This window comes from Pleurodeles waltl, chromosome 4_2 (assembly GCF_031143425.1).
Source record: "Pleurodeles waltl isolate 20211129_DDA chromosome 4_2, aPleWal1.hap1.20221129, whole genome shotgun sequence".
Lineage (NCBI taxonomy): Eukaryota > Metazoa > Chordata > Amphibia > Caudata > Salamandridae > Pleurodeles > Pleurodeles waltl.
Window position 1 is genome coordinate 207,797,637 of NC_090443.1, and position 22,938 is coordinate 207,820,574.

The 22,938-nt window shown below is 43.3% G+C and overlaps 1 protein-coding gene across 2 annotated transcripts in view; it reads right to left on the reverse strand.

Moving 5' to 3' along the window:
* The window catches only part of STX18 (syntaxin 18), a 463,093-nt gene that overhangs the window by 134,491 nt on the left and 305,664 nt on the right, over window positions 1-22,938 (reverse strand). For both annotated transcript variants that reach the window (XM_069231086.1, XM_069231085.1), the window contains exons 8-9: window positions 15,240-15,298; window positions 9,753-9,822 (exon numbers count right to left, since the gene is read on the reverse strand). In XM_069231086.1, the coding sequence (XP_069087187.1) occupies window positions 9,753-9,822; window positions 15,240-15,298 (129 nt within the window). The remainder of the gene's footprint in view (window positions 1-9,752; window positions 9,823-15,239; window positions 15,299-22,938) is intronic.

Below are 22,938 nucleotides of genomic sequence, written 5' to 3' on the forward strand. Positions count from 1 at the left end.
GCATTTTTGCTCATGTTTGAGCCCGCTTTCTCTCTTAGCTGACACTTCCACTCTTTTGCTATTCTTACACCCTGCTTCTTGCCTCCACTGAATCTCTACCTTTGTTTTCAATCTGCTTTTAATCTTCACTGAAGCCCTTTGTCTCTGTTTTACCTTGCTTTTTGCCTCCACTGTAGCTCTTTCTTCTTCTCCCTGTTTCAGGCCTTCATCTATTCTGTGTGCTACTCTCAGCTCCCACCCACCTCCTGCACCATTCCTGCCTTCCCTGTCCCTTACCTGCTCTTCCTCCTGCATCATCTTCCAGTGTCTTCTCTCCCACTCTCCTATAGCCTTGACCATCACCCCATGCATCTTCTCCTCAAAAGACTGACTTACTAGTGGACTGCAGCAGTAGCGCCAAAGGTGCACCAGAGGCAAGCCTGTCTGTGTTCGCCCATGCCTGGACCACACCCAGCGCCACAAACCCTGGTCAAAACGCCTCCCGAGTAATACAACGTGGCACTCCTTCGGTTGTTTGACCCAAGACGCCTCTCCTCCCGCTGATGCTGCACCATGTCACACACCACGGTAAGAGCCTTCACCTACAACCACTGCTGCTTCACCTGCAGCACCTTCAGCAGCCTACCAAACATCCCACGAAAGCACTAGCAACATCACCAACATCCCCACACAACACCACATGCTACAGCAAACCTGCAACCCAGCTCTCAGTCACATGCATGATACTCAACACCCACCTGCCTAGCAAACCAAAACCAGCGATGAACTAGACCTCCAATTCCTCATGGATACCTGGCTCAACCCAGACATCACCATGGTGATCCCTGTGAGATGCAAGACTGCACAACAAGACCACTTTCACAAGGCTGGAGGGGGACTTGCAAGCATCTACAAAGACTATCAAGTCTTCAAAGACCATGGAAAATACCACCCTGCTTTATGGAACACCTGCACCATAGACTGCTAAACTCCGAACACTTTACCCTAAACAGACCTTTGCCTACTGACCATCAGAACCACAAGCTACTTTCTCCAGCTTCATAACAAATTCATCCCTTGTCACCATCAACGTCAAAGCCTTCATACTCCTTGGTGACCTCAATTTTCACCTAGAAGACAGAACTGATCCTTGCTCCACAGCATAACTCAAAACCCTGAACAAAACTGGACTAACCCAACTCGTTAGAGAACCCACACACAACACAGGACATACACTTAACACTATTTGCAATACATGGGACAACTTCTGGGACATTTCAACCTTACTCTCCATAACCAACTTCCAAACAAAACACTGCAAACCTACGCACATACCAACGTTAGCCTACCTATCTGCCAATTGGGGCAAATTCTAAGAGCCAGACTGTCTCAACACCCTCAGTACAGATCAACCTAAACCCACAGAAAACCTCACCAATGATATTATCAACTTCAACAACTGGATCAATAACAGCACAGACTCCCTGACACCCATCAAACAAAAAAACCAAGGAAAAAACAACTAGTAAGCCAGCTGGTACATAGAGGATCTTCAGGACTCCAAACAACAATGCAAATAGGTAGAAAGAAAATGGAGAGCCAGCCAAGAAGCTAACTAAAGAACCCCCTACACATCTGAACTCACTCACTACCAAGAGCAATTAAGAGACACCAAGAAAAGAGCACTATCTGAATGTGTCAAAGGGAGCTTCAACAACGGCAAGGAACTTTTCTAGATTATCATGGACTTCACCAGACCCACAGCCTCTATCAATATCATCCCCTCTCGAAAACTCTGTAAATACTTATCCAACTTCTTGCACTGCAAAATTGCAAACATCTGCAGCTTATTCGCTGACCAACCAGACCCTAGCGAACACATCTACGCCCATCACCAATCATGACAACCACCTGACCACATGGAAAACACTCACCTGGAAGAAATAGCCACAATCATGCAGACTATCTAGTCAGCGGCCTCAACAGAACCATGTCCCCACCACATCTACAACCTCGGCGCATCACCAATCAGCACAGCTTTGCCCACATCAACACATGCATCACCTCCACCACCTTCCTGGAAGACTAAAAGCATGCAGCAGTCAACGTACTCCTCAAGAAACCTTCAGCTGACCCAACCCAACCGGCTAGCTTCTGGCCTATCTACCTGCCTCCCCTTCCATCCGGCTAAATTGATTGCGATGGCCATCAACAAGCACCTCACAAACCACCTTGAGCTCCACCATCTACGGGACAACACTCATTCAGGTTTCAGAAAGAACCACACAGCATAGAAACTGCACTCACTGTAGCCATTGATGGTATCAGGAGTATTTCAGACCGAGGAAAAACTGTAGTCCTCAACCTGATCAAACCCTCCACGGTATTGGACACAGTTTCCTATATCACACTCATTTGAAGGCTCCACAAGATTGCCATCCAAGGACCAGCACTCAAATCGATCTGCTCCTTGCTCAGAGGAAGAACCTAAAGAGTCAGACTGCCCCCTTTCACATTGGAGTCAATTAACCTAACCTGCAGAATCCCCCAGGAATCGTATCTCGGCCTGACTATGTTCAACATCTACATGACCCAGCTCACCAACACCATCCGATCCCAAGATATCAGCATCATCTCCTATGCAGACAACATCCACCTCATACTCTCCCTGTTAGACAATCACCACCATGATCAAGATTCACCATCTGCCTGACCATGGTGGCAGAATGGATGAGAACCGACTGCTTGAAGCTTACCTCTGAACACCCAATAACCACACCATAAGGATAATGCTGGATGACAAGCTCAACATTACGGCACAAATCAACACAATGAGCTCTGCTTGCTCCCACATCCTACTGTTACACAAACTTTCATCACAAGCAGACTCCACTATGACAATGCACTGTAGGCTGGAATGTTCATGCAACACCTGCACAGACTTCAGCCTATTCGGAATGCTGCTGCAACACTCATCCTCAGCCTCCCATGCCTCAGCCACATCTCACCTCACCTCTGAAGGCTCCACTGAATCCCCATTCACAAATGCAGCCAGTTCAAACTCCACATGCACACTTACAAAGCCCTGCACAACCTTGGACGAGCATACCTGAACAGCTGCATACACTTCCTGCCAGAAACCTATGTTCAGCTTCACTCTCGCTTGCACAACCCCCACTCGCATCTAGGAAAGCAGAGCAGGAGGTCGCTCGTTCTTCTACATCGGACCCAAAACATGGAAAAACTTCCCACAACACATCAGAGCCTCCTCCTCGCTTCTTGAGTTCTGCAAGAAGCTGAAGACCTTTCTCTCTGAATAAGTCTGTGGGAACCACACGCCTATACACCTACTCAAGTGCCTGGATACCCTCACAGGTGATTTCAATGTAACATAAGACTGTGACCTTTCGAACTCTACAGCTGCCAGCTAGTTTCCTAATATTGGTGGCAAAGGTGATATTGAACATGTGTGTACCCAACAAGTAACAAATAGTTGATGCAGAAAAGACAATGCTCAATTACAAAGGTTAATGCCACTACATTTTTGCAGAAAATGGAGGAAGAAAGTTGCACTTATTTCCTAGTTCTCCTTCTCTTGACTCTAAAAGGGTCTGTATGGTGCCTATATGGAGACGAAACATAAGTAGGAAAGGTTCTAGGTCCCAGAGGAAGGCAATAAAGGCCCTGGGAGGCCCCCAAAAAAGAGAAGGCTCCTATAAAGGAGTTTGACAGGAAGAGCCCCAGAACCTGCATGAGGTCAAAAGCCTCTATTTACCTCATTTACCCTTTAAAACCAGGAAGGTGGTCTTTATAACCATGAATGTCAGTGGGTGCATAGGATTGTTCACGCCATGATTCGTGAATAGGAGCAGACACAAATCTTCAAGTAAATTAAGCAGGTCAGGGGCATGTCTGTATTGGTCCATTAGGTTGAGGTGATGAGTCATGCTCTTTTGAATTGTTTAGTAAAATCATAAAACAGTGTATCCCAACATATTTCTATTTTTTTAAAAAAAATTTTTTTTTACTGCAGACCCCTTTTCTTTCCATCACAGGGTAACACTCGCTTTTCTGCATCCATCACATGATTCCCCTACTCCAGAGCCGATTTCCATGTCATTATAATTGCTGGTTTAGCTAATATTGATGCTAGTCAATGAATCAAGTGGTTGTTTTTTTTAATTTTTAGGTCTAAGGAAGAGGTCTAACAGACAATTAGCTGCAGTACAGACATTGGACCTTTCTGTGGTCCGTTCAGTATCAACTATTAATGTCCTCCAGAATGGGCTCAGGGTAAGGCATGTCCATAACATGTGGGACAAATCCACTAGGGAGGCGCAATATCTTGTACAGACATCAGTCAGCCCTGGAAACATATGATGGAGTGTATGAGGGATTAGATATGACCTATGAAATACATTGGATTGGATATTTTTTAATACGCAATCTTGGACAGTTTGTGATGGTATTCTAATGTTGCACAAATCAAATCAGTATGAATGACAGTAGGAAACGTAGGTGTGCAGACAAAACAGCCACTGATTATCAAGTCGAGATTAGTCTGCCCACCTCACCTGTACCCTGAGAGTCATTTAGAAACTTTCCCGGAGGTTATAGACAAAACTTAGGCATGTTACAAAGACTTGTGAGTTAATGCCCTTACTCGAGTACCTACCCACCCACTATGGTGGGGACCTGATTGAAAAGGTCCTGATGATTGCCAACTGACCCACAGAGCCTTCTATGGTCGAAACATGTAGACCAGTCGATACCATTTGATGATAAGGATTGATAATATGTCAGAATTACATCTTTTTGTTTTTAACCTTAACCCTACCCTGTCTTGCATTAAATTTACACATGAAGGTGTAGGAGGTAATTTTATCATTTTTTCACAGATCCTACCAGTACCCTCACCCAGACCATTTCCCCCTGGTAGAGGTGTCTCTCAAATGGGGAATCCAGTACCCAGATAACGAGACCCGATGATGAAACTATCCACTGTATCAAACCAGTAGAGATAATGTACACCACTGGTGACAAATGGTGGCTGAGGGTTCTCAAAACTGTTCTAGAGAGACTCTGATACCAAGATTAGTGGGGTTCACTTCCCCCTTTTTTGATTTGTGCGATATCATATATGGAAGCTGAGTGAACCCTCTTTTCACTTGCCTCCCTTTTTGATCAGTTGTATTCCAATGTCCTATGTCACTCAAAGTCGTTAAATGCCCTCACCATGGTTGTTTCCCATGTGGTTCGCAAGTGCTGTAGAGTGCTCAATGATGTGCAGATAGGGGTGAGTGTCTGGAGGTTAGTAAAGTAACAGAAAATCCAGGAAAGCATCACCTTCTTGGAAGAGCTATTTGGGGAGCCATTGGTAAGGGAAGAGAGATCCAAAACAGGACTTGTGAACAAAGGGATCGGATGCCCTTCTTACATAGCCGTCTCAAAGTTTTGTATGGTCATGATATAAGTGGATACCTACATACACGAATGACTCAGGAGCCTACTTCATAGGGCAGATTCTGAATACTTTGCATTTAAAAGCAATGACAGCGGAGAATACAGGGAGCAATAAAGATGAATGATCAGGTGCCATCCCTCCTACCAAGACAGTTTATCCAAGCTACGAATATCCTGTGAAGTAGGCAACCAGACAACATACCCTGGATTATCCATTTTTGACCACCAATGGGTTTGTCTTTATCTTCTTCAGGGTTCAAGAAATGGACTTTGATTTTCTGACAGTCATCTCTCCAACTATGGTTCACCCTAAGTGCCAGCATACGTACCATGATAAGAACTAATGACTTAAGGCTGATACTCATGACATATTCAAGGGACTGCAATAAAAATGCGGCTGACTGAATCATTACAACATGCATTTTCAAAATCACACTCAAATCAAATGTCAAATCCTATAAAGTGCAGCTTTCCTCCTAAATTGATCACTATCCTTATTTCAGCCCACTTGTATGAGGTGACTGACATCTTAGTGTCCCCTGACTTAAAGAGATTTCCTCACCTCACTAACTGAAAGTGAACTTTCATAGAGACCATTGCTCACTTGGTGGTGAAACCTCAAAGAGAAGTCTTTATAGTGGACAAGACCCTGCATTTTCCTGCCCTGGCCCCAGACACACTCCAGGGCGTTGGAGACTGCTTTGTGTGAGGACAGGCACAGCCCCGTTCAGGTGAAAGTGTCAGCTCTTCCCACCACTCTAGCTTAGGAAGACCCATCAGGAAGTGCAGGGCACACCTCAGCTCCCTTTGTATGACTGTCTAAAGTGAATGCACAAACAGCCCAACTGTCAACCTGACCCAGACGTGTATTCAGCACACAGGCAGAGACACTTTCTAAAAGTGGCATTTTCAAACTCACAGTTTAAAAACCAACTTCACCAAAAGATGTATTTTGAAATTGTGAGTTCAGAGACCGAAAAAAAATCCACATTTCTACCTGCTCCTAAAGGGAAATTACACTTAAAATATATTTCAAGACAATACCCATGTTACCCTACCAGAAAGATAGGCTTTGCATCAGAGAAAAACAAATGTAGCAGTATTTCATTATCAGGACATGTAAAGCATACCAGTACATGCCCTACCTTTTAAATACACGGCACCCTGCCTCTGGGGATGCCTTGGGCTTTCTTTAGGGATGATTTACATGTAGTAAAAGGGAATATTTGGGCCTGGCAAGTAGATGCACTTTCCAAGTCGAAATGGCAGTTCAAAACTGCACTCACAGACACTGCAATGGCAGGCTTGAGACTTGTTTGAAGGACTACTCATGTGGGTGGCACAATTAGTGCTGCAGGCTCATTCGTAGCATTTGGTTTACAGGCTTTGGGCACCTTGAGGGCATTGTACTAGGGACTTACTAGTAAATCAATCATGGATAGACCAATCACCCATACAATTTAAACACAAAGCACTTGCACTTTAGCACTGGTCAGCAGTGGTAAAGTGCCCAGAGGTCCTATAGCCAGCAAAAACAAAATGCAGCAGAGTCAAAAACAGGAGATTAGGGGCAACGTTTTGGGGCTAACTCTGCAAAAAGGGCACTTTCCAACAGCCACATCTTTTAAAAAAAACATTCTGTTAGAGCAGAATTTAAAACTGTTCATTTCCACAGGTTTACATCCACAAATTGCATGCAGTCGCAAAACATCTCCACCAGGTGTGTTCCCCAAAAAATCCTGAATGGAAAAAATGATCTTGAATTGCTTTATCCCTCCTTTATTTATTTTGAATTCATCTCTGCTTCTGTTCTATATGCCTCTTCTGTGTATAAGCTACTCCAAATCTCATATGTGTCAGTTTTAAGGTCTGTTTATTTGGAAACCATAACAATATGTATTAAATCCACCAAACGTTCTCCTCACATAGCCCTCTCTAATGATCACACCTAAATAACTAATGTATCCAAAAATAACTAAATGCATGGAATGATTTCCTTTAGCATGCAACACTAACCCCAATAACCAATGCAGAGATCACTAACTTTGGGCTCCTGCGTAGCATGCTACTTGTCGTAAAGGGCTTCAATGCCTCTTCAGAGGTAGTAAGCGCTATATAAAGGTGCAATTTCAATTCAATTCAATAAATGTTACCTGGACACACATCAAGCGACTCTGACATAAGCTAACATTACAATGTGGGTGCACTATGCGAATATGTGCAAGCTCTTCTCCTAGATTAACTAGAGGAAAGAATCCAGCAGATTGTGAAAAGGACTTTGAGAAATATCTTTAAATTTGATCATTCACATTTTCCACAAACTTGTTCAACTCCACTAGCGACGGGGCATATCCTCTTCAACATTCTGACCATTTCCCACAGAATGACACTGCACCTTCAGAAGGCTGTCCATAGGTATATCCCAGCATTTTTAGTGCCAAGAAGCCGTGTGCTGTATACTACAAGTGGTTATAGTTTGTCTTTGGATTAACCTCATGTTATGTTAAAACTGAAGAACAACCACTCCACCGTAAGACACAACTGAACATGGAACTTTACAAAAGCATGTTTGAACAAGAACAGTCAATCCATGAGTTATCAAGAAGCCCCATAGAACACTTGCAGTATGGGGTTCTAAAAACTGTGGCAACATAACATCTCAGAAAAAAATAATAAAAACAGGATAATTTTTCAGTAAAGGATCAGGGGCCAGAAGCAACTGCCTACACCCAGACTGGATCCAGAGCATTGGAGCTCAGCATTCAGTTGCTTTGCTATCTTCCCAAAACAAGGAGCTAGAGTGTCAATGGCCATATTAACAAGGAGATTATGCCAGAATCTCTAGTTTAAAGTCTATTTTGTATAACCTTGCCTCTTGTATCAGATCTAGTGGGAAGCCATCGAGGAGGCTACAGTCCACATTTCTAAGGTGAAAAGTATGGCTTAGCTCAAAAGGAAAAAGAGGGCACTAACATTGCACCCATGGTGAGATGTGAGTCATAGGACTGGCACATGGATCTCTAGTGGCTTTTGAATACCTACAGCTATCTCTCACAACTCTACGATTTTATATATTCTGTGGGATTCTAGTGCAAATAATCAGTCTTTGTATTTGGAGCTGCTATTGTTTCCTCTTTATAGTGCTCGAGAGCAAAACCATGCATTTTAACCGTTAGACAATTTGCTGGTTTAACTGGCATGTGCCTTTGACCTTGGCCCACCACCTTACGACTCCACTAACTTACTACCTGACTCCATCCTCTGAGGATGACTGCACTACTCTGCTGGTGCGGAGTCAACTTTCACTAATTAATGTATTTGGTACTGCCATGTCAATGGCATGTTTCTGCTAAAACTTCATCTGTAAGGTATCATGTCTGCCTCATTCTCTCATTTAAGAATTACCCATGGAAGCATTTATGAAATATTTACGTTTTTCACTTTTTCTGATATAAGTATAGAAAATATTAACTGACAGTCTGAACTATCTCAAAGATAAGCGAGTAGAAACGATGCCACTGGAAGTGTGCCTGCTCCAGGTGAATCACACAATGATAACTAACATTCAATGTTGCAGTAAGGCACAGGTTTCATTCTCACAATTAAGACTTAGGTTGTTGTTTTGCAATTTGCTCATGTTCTACCCGTGCCACTTCTTCACTGGGGGTGAGACGGAGTCTCACATATCAAGCAAAATGAGCTTCTAGGACCAGAGAAATGTTTATGTTGCGGTGCATAGGCTGATCATCTACCTTTAAACCCCAAAGGGTAATATAAGCCAAACATAGCAAAATCCACAATCAAGCTGAAATAGCTTTACTGGCAGAACAGAGAAAGAAATAAAAAGGCTAACACCACACCACGATAACACACACATTCTGTTCAGCACTGTAACTTCTGAAAATCCTTAGCATCACAAAAAGATGATGGACGGAGTGCTGAACAATGCAAACACTCACCCCCAGTCACAGATCTGGGTTTAATCCATCGTTCTTTTGCTCACCATGCCACCCCATTTTGGACCCAGCCATATGCAAATCAGTCTTGACCCTGTTCCTCATGGGAACAGTCCAGCCCGAGCTGCCAGGCATGGGTGGCAAAGAAACGATGGATTTAGGCCCAGATCTCTGTACTGGGGGTGAATGTGTGACACTGTTCAGCATTCCGCCCATCACTTGTTCTTTTTACTTCTGAAAATCCTGACAACTGCTTCAACTCAGAGTATTTCTGAATCGCTGGCTGCGCAAAGAAATGGGAATCTACCAATAGCTGCTCGTTTAGATATTTAAACCTTAAAAATGCTACCTTACCTGTTGCAAGACTTTCTCTGTGAAGATCTCTTGAAGTCTGGAAATTTCTACCACTTTTCCTTCTATTTGCCTGCATAAAACAAAAATTAAGAAAAAAATAATATTTAAGACTGCCCTTACATTTCCAACTTAAAAGTATGGTTCATGTGAGATATTCAGGTTAAAGATTACATTTACATACACACGTACTACTGACGTCTCTGATTATGCATGCGTGGTCTAAAAAAAATATAATGCTAACTGAGAGCAATGAAATTTCAGTTAACCTCAGTTTGAGGCTTAATACCAGAATACGTATTTGAAGCCAAATGGGCTTTGTAATGAAGCAATTGTATCACTAATTTGAACTGGTGCACTTCAAGCACTATCTAGGCAATACAAATCTTTTATTTAGGGACAACAAACATACATTTAAAAAATATATATGATAGAAAGGAGACACAGCAAATAAGAAATAGTAGGTAGTTGCAACTACAGTTCTCCGGTGTCACATGCTTGAATAATTTTATGTCCCCAGGTTGGCAACTCCAGATACAAAGGTTAAAACAGCAATACAAGAATGCACACGCTTAATGAAGCATTGAGTGGAGCATAGCCACCTCCTTGTTTGGGTCTGACAGGCAGCCAATGACCTCCGGAGGACACCAAAGCTTACATTGTATCTTATAAGATCATAAGGCGGCAATTTAGAACCCGTAATAGGGGGAGTAGGGACAATTGCCAGTTAATTTTTTTAAAGATATCAATAGTGGACAACTGTTGTTTCAAAAAAGAACCTTCTTCCTTTTCAGCACTGCAATTTTCTACACTCAAATACCTGAATTAAGACTAGTAATAAGTGCAAAAAAAGTGTGGATGCAAAAAAATGAAGCATGCCTTACTGGAAGAGGTTCCTTAGCAGGACCTGTCACACATTGAACTATAAGCTGGTCTGAACACCCAAGCATGCTATTTTGTACATGCCACACAATCTCCTCGGTTTTGTAAATGCTCAGAACGAGCACCCCAGGGTACAGCACCATGGTTGCCACCATCACTCTGCTGCAGTGGCCTTCAACTTCCCTCTATCTTGTTATGACAGAGCAAGATGCAAATGTGATGCCAATAGCAATCCAACAGTATAAACTGCTTAAATGTAGGAAGGTCAGTGTTGAAATCCTGAAAAGAGACATACAGGTGCTTCATCTATCTGAAAGCTTAAGTGTAGTTCTAAAAGAACTTCAGAGATGTCTTAACATCCAATTGGGCTTGGCTGCCATTACTGAGCTATCTGGTTTCATCGACTTCAGAGACTCAGATGCGTGTTGTTCATCAAGTATGATGGGGCTCAAGAGGTGCAATATTCTGCTTTGTTTGCATCATCATATAAAAACTGGCATCCTTAAGCGCATCAGAATTTGCCAGCTGACAAACCACTGCAGGTCAAAGCATTTATCCAAACATCATTCCCTAAGGAAGACCACAACCATACAGACTAAAGAAGGGGAGATCTCTTTTGAAAATATTTCTAAAAGTGGCTACAAAGCAGCACATCATTTTGGAAGAAGAATTACTTTTTCATGCCCTCTTTTCTCTAGAATGCCGGTGCTTGGAGAACACAGACCTGCTGCAAAATCTTGCACATTTTACATGCTTTTTAAGAGCTCCATGTGCAGAGATAAGGTGGTTAATGTCGATGCATTCCTTCAGTCATACCGTAAGTCATTTCAGATTTTTATACCATTTTGATCTTTTCAAATCATTGTTTCTATATCCTGTATCTGAAGCTGCGCAGACCATACGCCTTATGAGTAGATGTATCTCTGTCAGATAGTTTCTTAGCCCTAAAAGCAGATTTAAAGGGAATCTATAGCTCATTTGGTCATGTAGTAAATCACTCATTTTAAGGTTGTACATGGGCAAGGACGCAGAGCCACAACATCTTCTCTGGATGTTAAGCACAACGTAAGCAAAGGGGGCTACACAGGCAACTATAAACAGTTTCTGCAAGCATCATGTGTTGGGCACACATTTCTAACTGGTCAAGGCTTACTGAAGAATCTATTTGGTTAGACCTTCATTCTGGTCTGAATGCTGCCTTAATTTGATCTATCAGGATCCTTTGCCCTGTTTCCATGAATATGGCAGAAAGGGGGCTGGCTGCATTACTTTGTTCAGAGAAGTCTTTTTTCTTGGCATGCTCTAGATCTCCCTCCTTCATACAATCCATCCACTAGTCTAACTCTATCTTTGCCTTTGGTTCTTGTAAGCACAGAGATTGGGTTAAGGGGTTCAAAAATTAGCTAGCATGTGTGCGGAGTGCAGCCTAGATGAGGACAGGGGGGTGGTAGATCCAGACTTTCTTTTTTCTTAAAAAAGGGAAGACAGACTATGTGGTACGAGTCAGAGTTAAGAAGTAGAGTGGCATTCTTTTTGTTGTGCAGAAACACTACTGAAACCAAAAAAATACACCAGTGCTCAATTTGATGGAAGTGAAACATTAGTAGTGATATTTGTTGTCACTTTAAGGAGATTGTATTCCTCTGCAGTTTCAGGTATTTCCATATGGGCATGTGGAATGCGAGAGATACTGAAGTGATAGTGGACGGCTGTGGTTGCGTTTTTGCACTTTATCGAAAGTGTCGATTTTGCAGCTGATCCAAATTTATCCTTTTTATTTATGTCTGCATCATGTAAAACAAGCATTTGCAAAGCCTGTAGGTCTCATGTATGCGAGATCTATTGTTTTTTGTCAATTATTTTTTAATCATTTTCTACAGCACTTGGGCTGCTGTACAGCATGGCTGAAAGTACAAACAAAAAGAAAAAATAATCCCTGGAGGTGTCATAGCGCATTAAAAAAACAATTCAACCATGCTGTACAGCAGCCAAGCTTCTATCAAATATAGCTAAAGAAAAAGTTGTGTGGGCTGCATCACAATGTTTGTTTTTAGCGTGGGAAGGGAGAATGAGCAAGCAAGGGGTAGGGGGACGGGGCAAGCAACAACGGGGTGGGGAAGGGGCCAGGGTACGTCTGAGTGGGACAGAAGCCTTAATGAGGGAAGGGAAGTGGAAGGGGAGGCAAGCAACCATGGGGGAGGGGTAGCAAACAATGACAGGAGGGCAAGTAACAACCGTGGGAGGGAGAGAGTGAGTGGAGCAAGCAACAGAGGGGGTACAAACAGCAACAACAGGAGGGTGACGTACATCATCAAGACTGCAGATACACTCAACATTTAAAACAAAAAAATGAAAGTCTGCCACATTTGGACAATAACAGCTGTGTGCTTGCTACATGACAGCTGCCTGCTCTCTGAACTGCTTTTTTTCTTGGAAAGAAAACCAAAGGCTTCCTCTACTGCTTGTGGAATAGGAGGTCACGTAGCTTTTGATGCATACAATGCGGAGCTAAAGCAACTTGCGAGTTCTGCTGAATGGGTGTGCTAGGCTGCTTGGGAAGAATTAGGGACTGAAACAAGGAACTGTGGGTGGGAAATGGACAAATGTGGTACACACTCTTGCAGTCACACAGGGGAATATTTCCTTCAGTGCAACTCTTTTTTCACGAGCACCCACAAGCATACTGGAGTAGGCTAAATGTGGGAAGGAGCTTGGTGCCATGGTGTGGTAAGCGAGGGGTCACGGGCGTGAGCAAGACACTGGGAAGAAAGATTTCCAAGGCTGTGGATTATGCAGGTAGGGATGTGCAGCTCTTGATGACTTCGTATGGTGGGTAAGAGAGCAAGCAGAAATTCCTGGACCAAAGGGGTGAGTCTGTGCTGTACTTGAGAGCACAAAGTGTGAGAAGGGGCAAGTGTGCAACAAATATCCTCAAAACCACATAAAACATAGGCAATTCCAACTAGGGGTCTGCAAATAGCCTTAAACAGGAAAGCACACTGCATGTCCAGGAATAATCCAGTGGAAATGTTGATGAAAAATTGCTTCATCCAATAAAGTAATATAAGCAAATGTAAATAATAAAAAGCACAGCAGCGGCTCCTTTGCAATGGCAAAGGTGCGTCACCCCAATGGCTGAGCAAGCAGCTGGAAAATAAAACAGTATTTTACTATTGTTTTATTTTTCGGCTGCAGTGTGCATGCCAGTTTGGCCCGTCGGCCGAGGCTGGCCAAACTGACATGCGCACTTTGGTCTCTTCAATCTGGCTATGTTGCACAACTGGGTTGGAGAAACTGCACAGACCCCCAGTGCACTGTGAGTGGCAGACCAAGCCGCTCCGACCAATCCTGACGCTGCCCTCATGCTAGGGATAGCATGAGAGCAGTGCCAGTATTCCATGGGAAAACCTGTGCTGCTGCCCCAGGGACTGCTGGGACACCCGAAAAGAAGAGGAGCGAGGCAGCATCGGAGGTGTAATTTTTTTTTTTTACTTATTATTTTATTTAACCTCCATACAACTCCCGACCTGCCCCTCCCCTTGAGATTTGTGGCAGCCACCGCTGAAAAGCATAAAGCAAAGTTTGACCCAAAAATAGTGCGTGTCAAAAAAGATGACGAGAACACGTGTATTTGATCCATGCTGCAGGAAGAGGCTAATACAAGAAAGGAAGGGAAGCTTACAGGAGTTATGCAATGGAAAGATAGCAAATGAGAAGGACAATAAAAACAACCAATGGCAGCTGTGAGCAGATTGAAAGCCCACGGCATTGTAAACACTGCACTGTGGTATGCAAAACTTAAAAAAAACAACAAGAGTATTTTACTGCGGAACTGAGTTTTCCATTTGAGCCCTACCTTGGTCATTGTTTCTTTAGCAATAAAACTCCTTAGACTATTTTGTCCAACAAATTGATCTGAAGTGTCCTACCCTGAATGAGTTGTGTTTGTGCTTGGTAATTTAAACATTAAACACATACTTTGGATTATCAACTAGCGTATTAATGGTGTTGTGAGTCTAGCATTCTGATGGGAGACAGAAGAGAAATGCATCCTAAAAATTAAACAATATTTCCATAGGACATTTTTCCAAGATTCGAAATTCTAAGCAAAGAAACGTTCCTGAAGGACAACAATGGGAAGCCACCATCAAAGACAAGTATGATTTCCACTTTAATTTATGTGCAGATGTACGTGCGGCACCCCTGCATTTATTTTCATGCAGCAGACGTGCAGGGATGGTCAGTGAAAACAATGCCACACCTTCCTTTGTTTCGCTGTCCCTATCTTTTTACAGGATCTCAGAAACCTGAAAAAGAATACAGGACTGTAAAGATGGAATGAAGGATGGTTATAATGTTTGGGTTCCAAATACAATACAAACTGGTTTATTCACTTAAAAGCATCTCATGATTTTAATTTCCAGAAGTGTTAAGACATCATACTATTGCATGAAACTTCATTTTACATGTCTTACACAACCCCATATTTCAAAATTACATATTTTTTGTTAAATGCGATTTCGTCTTAAGGGAACACATGGTAAAAAAATGAACTAATTAAATACAGAAACCACAAAAGGACCAAACAGACCAAAGGTATCTCTTTACCTCACTTCATCGAAAAGGCTGGTCATTTCCCCGACAAGTCGCTGGTTTTCTTGTTCAAACTAGAAATGAAGAAAGAATAAAAAAAGGACAATAATGAAAAATACTGTTTTTTAGTGACCTGGAAGATTTTATTTTTTAACATTTTCTGTTTATGGCAATAAGCATTGGCAAAGTCAATACATGTCCCTACTGCAAATTCTATTGGTTTTAGCAATGATTAGTTAGGCATGGTACATAGCAGCGCGAGCTACTGTACAACATGGCTTAAAGTGTAAATAAAAAAAGTGCTATGAGCAGTCAGTGTTGATCACGTCATAGGGCTTTTTTGTTGTTTTTTTGTACCTTAAGCCACAGCAGCTCGCACTGCTGTGTAACATATTTTTAACAAGAAATTGCAAGTGCGCATTACTGCGTTGGTGGAGGGCCATTAGCAGTTTGCTACCTGGCCATCCAAAAAATATATATTTAAAAATTCAAAGTAACAGGGAATGGGCGAGGGCAAGTGGAAGAGAGCAACACAAGGGTTGTAAGACAGGAGCATGATGGAGACAGCAATATGCGGGTGGAGGGAAAAGCGCACCATGTGAGTTAAAATACTTTGAATTCTTCTGTGCACCCCCTCTCCTTATCGGGCCGTTCCCTTATGTCCGGGGTCTTTGGTCCTCCAGGGGAATCTCCACACAGCACTGCCCTTTGGTCTCCAAGGTTTCAGGGCGTTGCAGTGCGTCCTCTGTCCTTGGGCCTGAGAGGCAGTTGAAGCTTGAAGGAGAAGATGCACAGGAGCACCAACTGTTTTAGGCAACACAGACAGCATTTCACAGAAGAGAAAACCAAGTCCAAGCACGGGGCTCACATTCCAGCTGCAGAGTGTGGCATTGGGAGGGTACCACAAGTACCCGAATGCATAGGAGCTGCTTACACAGGCACAGGACAGTTTGAGCCGCAGGAGGACAAGGATAATTAACAAAAGATTTTGCAAGGGCAGCACGCAAGTATGCCATACAGGCGAAACCTGAAAAACTGTGACTAATTTCAGAATGACGATGGGGCCCCACACAAAGAAAATTAAAACAAGAAAAAAAAAAAAAAAAGAACACTAAGAAGGAGTGTGGATGAAGGATGGGGACAAGACAGGATGTAAATACGGGGATGTTTTGAAGTAAAAACACAGCGGAGTGTGGGAGGAGGGCGGAAATGCAGATGGCGTGTTCATTCATTACTTGCAGAGTGAAGTAGCCAGTGGAAGGACACTGGCCAGTAGCTAGTGTCCTCCAGAAGTACTTGGTCCAAGCTCCAGCATCGGCATGGACAGCAAAAACAGAGCAGGAATTGAAAGCAGACAATGTGCTGGCCATTGAGAAGCACATAAATAAGAGCAAAGGTGAACAAAACTAATGGTGAGTTCAGGTAAGCAAGGGGCGGATTCTAAGCCCCTTTTAAGATTGTTTTTTATTAACAAAAGACTTTCCAAGCGTGCACTGTGCAGGCGAAACCTAAAAAGGAAGAACTGCAGATTGACGATGCTGAATTCTGTGAATGAGGTGACTTGAGGAGGAATGAGAGCTCAGCCCTCTTACTGGTTGCTAACTTTCAAAGACTTCAATAGAGCCATGCCTGAGTTTGCGTTGCAATGAAGTAAACTGAACTTTACCACTCCCAAAATCGGGGTCTCGGCCCCAGCTACAATCATGCGGAGGAGACTATTTCAAACAGTGAAATATGGGGTGAAATTGTGTTGAGGTGTTCACCTAGGGCAATGGCCTGTTTTGCAGAGACAAGAGGAATTATATGCTTTCAATGGTGCCAATGAGAAAGGCAACCAGAGACTGCTTAAAAGGCTACCCCATGTGGACTTATGTAGATACTGAAGACCCAAGAAATTTTCCAAGTAGACTACACCAGATACCCAATTCACACTTCTAGGCTATGTTTGAGAAGTGACTGGATCCATTCCATGGCCATAAGGCCATGCCAGAAGAATGTCATGGTCTAATGTACTGTAGTCTGGGGGCAAGAAGTATTAATGTTGTTTTCATACATGTTTATGTTATTCTAAGGCAACATAATTAAAGCACAATATGAGTGGGAAGATAGGCTTTCAGAGGTAAAATTAACAACAAAGCACTATGAAGAAAACAGTTAACTCATAAGAGAGAAGGACTGTAAATTGTTTGCAGAGTCTGTGGGGAGGAGACTGTTGTGCTTGTTTCTTCCTTGTCTCTTCTTGTCTCTTCCTTGTCTCCATCTTTCAACATGATTACAGTCATTGTTAGTGACATCAACAAGAGAGACGCATGACGTACTGTTGGTGCGCTTTGTTGCTTAAGATGTGTGCAAACGGATGGTTGTTTGAAAACACCACAATTTTCACTAGCACTCATGGATCCTGCCACAGCCTTAATGTCCCTTCAAAGCATTGTCAGCAGCAGGAGAAATAGAAGGCTCTGAAGCAGACAAGCATGCGAAGAGTAAATCATTCACAAAATAGTGGGGAAATCTCTAACAAGAAATGTGACGGCACAGCAGGTAAGAAAAGGTCATGTTTGACAGGGTAAATGTGGGACATTCCTGCTATCAATTTTTGTAAAACTGCTCTGATGGTATCTAATTGGATTTCCATTAGAGTGACCAGGCGTCCCGGATTTGCCAGGGCAGTCCCGGGTTTTCACCAGTTGTCTCAGCAGATTTCGGAAAAATTAACACATATTCCGGTTTCTGTGGAGGCTCATTTTTTTATGTTTTACAGAGCAGGACGAGTTAGCAGTTCTTATCAGAAAGCAGTTTTCTTAACACATATGTACGGTTGACCTTAAAATTTGCATTTAATTTAGACCCTTAGTGCCTCGTTGTCTATATTTTTATGTTGACAATAGATGCCATTTGACCCATTCTGTGTCCCTCGGTCAATTTCAAATTGTAGTCCTTCTTTTAAGTTTGCCAAATGTCCCGGTTTTTGGTTTTCACAATCTGGTCACCCTATTTGCCATTGAAGAGTGCTTTTCAACACTTAAACTAGTAACTGTGATGCAGAGAACTCTTACACCCACTAACCTTTTATGTATCCGACCCATGTCAGGAAGAACAGAAAATTGCCTTAAAATGACAAAGATCCAAACAATTTTATATAAATGTCTATACGGTGGCCACTAAGGCAATTATTTACTAAATTTTTGGGAACAAAATAGATAACTTAAAAAATATATATATATATCCCAGCATAGAATAAATGCGATAGCATCACACACTCATACTCTGGAAGAGGTCAATTTCCCCCACCAGCAATTGTTTTTCCATCTTCTGTTCTTCATCACACCACTGTACTGTATACTGCGGAAATCCTGCCAGGTAATACAATAGCAGGTCAGGGAGACCTATGCCACCTTTAACCTTGTCCAACTTTAGGGTCTCCAGTTTTACCCTGTTCCATTTTCCCACCCAGACTAATGAAATCAAGAGGGTGTTTAATTCTTGAAATACCATCCTTGGTATGGTGCAGATTGAGTTTTGGAGAGCATGTAGACATCTCGGCAAAATCACCATTTTGCTCAAATCCAACCTGCCCATAACCAATACCGGCAGCATGTTTCAGAACCTGACCGGGTTTCAGAGTCTCTCCACCACCCTACTCATATTAAGGTTATATTGCTCGGCAGGCTTGTGAACTACTTGGATACCCTAGTATCAGAACACCTGCCCTTCCCATTTAAGCTCTGGATCTCGCAGCTCCACTCATTACACTGTCCTTCAACCCCCACACTGGAAACACCACAGTCTTGTTTTTGTTGACCCAGAGAACTGAGGCCACACCAAACTTTTCCAGCACCTGTAATAGTACTGGTATCGACCATTCAGGCTACCCGAGTTACACCTCTGCGTACATTGACACAATATGTGTGGTGTGCCCCACCTGAATTCCCCAGTCCTGCAACACATCCCTTAGATACACCACAAGGGGGTCCATGGCCAGGGCAAACAGAAGTGGGGACAATGGGAAACTTTGCCTCATCCCTCGGATGATGTCTATGCCCTCTGAGACAATCCCTCCCATAGGTATCCTCCCATAGGGAGAGTGTATAGTAGCTTAGTACACTGTAGGAACTGTGGTCCAAATCCTATCTCATGGAATACTGTCTAGAGATAGTCCCAGTTAAAGGTATCAAATACCTTTTTAAAATCCAGTGCTATAACTGCCCCTAGCGTGCCGTCTCCCTGGGCAGTGTGCATAACATGCAACAGTTGCCTGATGTTCATGTGAGCATCCTTGCCTGGCATAAAGCCACACTGGTCCTCCCCACCACAACCACAAAGGAGTGTGGCTAAGACCTTGAAAAGTATTTTGGTCTCTACATTTATCATTGAAAGTGGGCCAAAGGAACTCTGGTCCCTGGGACATGTGCCTGTTTTTGGGAGCATAATAATTGTGTCTTCTCTCGTGGAGGCTGGGAGCTCTCCCAACTACCTATCCTTCGTAGGATGTCTAATAGTTTACAGATTAACCTACTAGAGTATGTTTAGTCAAAATGTCAGCAATCCACAGGAGCCCAGCTTGTGAACACCTTGACTGCCTGTACTAGCTCGCCAGTAACAAACTCTGCTACCAATCTCTCATATTGTTCCCCTGATAGTCTGGGAGGGTCAATAGGTCTAGATAGCCTGAAACGTGGGACAGCAGTTATGGTGCATTTTGTCTATATAGCTCCCTTAGGTGCTGCCTTAACAGCTTATTCTTTCCTGTCTGGGTGGCTACTCTCTCAAAAGCTGGGCAGGTCAGGTCAGGACTAGTATCACAGGTGGTAGTCATTGCCATTTGAGGAGCCAGGCAAATAATCCTCCCGTCATGTCTACCTCTGCATCAATTTTGTCGGGATTCACACCTCATGAAGCAATCTAATCTATTCTTTAAGCCACAGAGTCTGGGTTTGGTGGTCATGCTCCACAGCCGCCACCGATCTGTCTACCTGCATTCTGGCCAGATGCTGTTAGCAGTCCAATAGCTCCCTTTCCAGCTACAGGTATGTACCACACGTTCTACTGAGGGATTCCCCCCTGCAGGATCACATTGAGGACCTTCCATTCTGCTCCCCTTGTGTTTGCAGTCGCACAACTGTTTTAGAAAAAGTCCATCAGTGCTATTTTGGTCTCTGATTTATAGGTTTCACCCTGGAGGGCTTTCAGGATTAAGCCTCCACAAGGGAACATGAGGTTGCAGTCTCTCCATACTAAACTCCAGGAAGTGTGGGGCAGAGCTGGAGAGAAATCTAGCCAGGTAGGGACATGACAACACCCCGATGTTGGGGTGGGACGCCATCCAAACATCCGCACAGTGAAGATTCATCACGATTTCCAGGGCTGGGATGTCATGTTGGGTTTTGTATTCAGTAAGTGGTTGAGGTTGGCATCGTTGTCTGTGTGCTACGCAATCCAAAATTTAGTTAAAGTTTCCCACCCATATAAGTGGCATATCTATGTACGGAGTCAATTTCTCCCTTATCGCAACAAAGAACTCTTTGTCATCTATGTTGGGGGCGTATAAGTTTGGGGGACGCATACTAAATCACAGAGGGTGCCATAAAGCAGAATATATCGGCCCTTAATGTTGGCCTTAAAGTAGCACATCTGGAATGGTACACTGGGTGCAATCCGGATTGAGATTCCCCTCGCATAGCTGGAGAAGGCGGAGGAGTACAATTGTTCCTTCCACTTTATTCCTAGCTTCAGTACCCCTTTATCCAAGGGCTGAGTCTCTTGAAGGAATGCTATGCGGACTCCCTCTCTCATCAGGAATGATTGCACCCTGTGTCGCTTCAGAAATGTATTCAGACCCCGTATATTCCAGGTGATCATATTAATTGTGGCCATTCTCCTAGCCCGTCGGGTGTTCTCCAAATCTGCTCCAGCTTTCTCCCACAGACTATCTCCTCCCCATTTCCCCAGGTCCCCTCACCATGACCACCCTTATATGCAGAGCCCCATGCCCTACATAGAACTGTAACCGCTTAGCCATAAAGAAAGTGGGGAATAGGAGCATGTATGGCAGTTCCATGGGCTTCAGTTTCTGTTGGACAGCAGTGAAATACTGTCTGAGGCGCTGGACATGCTGCCTATAGTCTGGGAATATGTGTATGGCAGAGTCTCCGGACTCGTGCACCACTCATAGGATAGTGCCCCTGTCTCTGTAGTTAAGGAGCTTTGCTTTCAATGTTCATAGTAGTGCCCCAGGCGGAAGTCTTAGGGCCAGAGACTTATCAGCCCTCCCTACCACAAAGGCTTCTGATAGTGCATCCAGGTCTATGGTCTGTTTGAGCCAGAGATCCAGAATTAATTCAGAGGTTATCCCCTTCACCCCCTCAAGGAAACCCACAAAGTGAAGGTTATAAACAGTGGCATGAATGCCGCTCAGCATCTTTGACTGTCTCCTCCAACTTTCTGGTAAGCTCTGTAAGTGAGCTAGATGTCCCCTTTAAGGTCTGGACTACATCCTGCAAGGCTGTTACGTCCCTCTCAGTGGCCAATGGTCTTTCCACCACTTTGCACAGGTCCAGGCACAGCAAGTTAACATCCTGTAAGATAGAGCCCATTTTGGTCTCTAGCACTGAAAATGCAGTTTCAATAGCCTCCAGGATTTGGGTTGCTGTAGGGCACTGCAATGCCTGGACCGCCATATCACCAACAGCCCCCATTGAGGCTCTCCTGCCTACCCCATCACTGTGGCAGCAAAGCGTTACATTTTGGTCTGCTGTATCTGCAGCGCTCCCATATTTTCTTCCTCTTCAAAAGATTGTTTTCTTAAATGCTAAATGATATTGTCTCCCAGTGATTTTAGATTTTTTACTGAGAATCAAGTAGCTACATGAAACACTGACTTCCCTTATTGTCTACAACAAGAGCAATACAGAAAACCTAACATTTTACAACAAAGTGTCAAAACTGTACAAAGTTTCACTGAAAAAATACATGTTCTTATGATAATGGTATATAACAGTGTTTGCAGCAGGGCCATTGCAAAACACAGCAACTATAGTATGAGACTCAGTGCTTAGTTTGAGCCGGTGGCTCCAGGTGGGGCGCCGAGGCACTCATTTCTGGGTAGCAGAGCTCCAAAAGCACCTCTTCAACCACGGATCATCATCCATGTGGGTTATTCACTTTTCCCTGACTTTCGGGTGATCAATAGTTTGTGGGCGTACACATTTCTATTTGAGGAAGTGCATGCCTTTTAACCTACATTGCCTGGAAACAAGTATGTAGATACAGTCCCTGAAAACCTACTCATGGTCCTATTAGAAATGGTTATTTATAGTACAGAAAACCCTTTTTAAAACAAAACAACATTTGAGCACCTGCAATACAAACTGCTGCCTAGCATGTCTAAGGAAAAGAGCATCCATAAAGGCTTTACACTACAAGAATTAAATGTACCCTGCTCCTTTAAGAATCCAGGGACTTCCAACTCCCACGGTGTCTTTTACTACCAGCGCCAAAGTCTGTTCTTTTTGTATGAAATGTAGAGATAAAAACAGAGTAATCTCTTCATGTTTTTATCCAGTGTGACCAAGAAATAAAGAGGGAGATGCAGGAGGGCATGTATGACTTCAATGAAGATACCTATGAAACTGAACCAACACCACAAGTAATTAACCATTTCTTCTGCATCATTGGATCATTATTGATAGCCATAAACATTAGAATAGAGTACCAA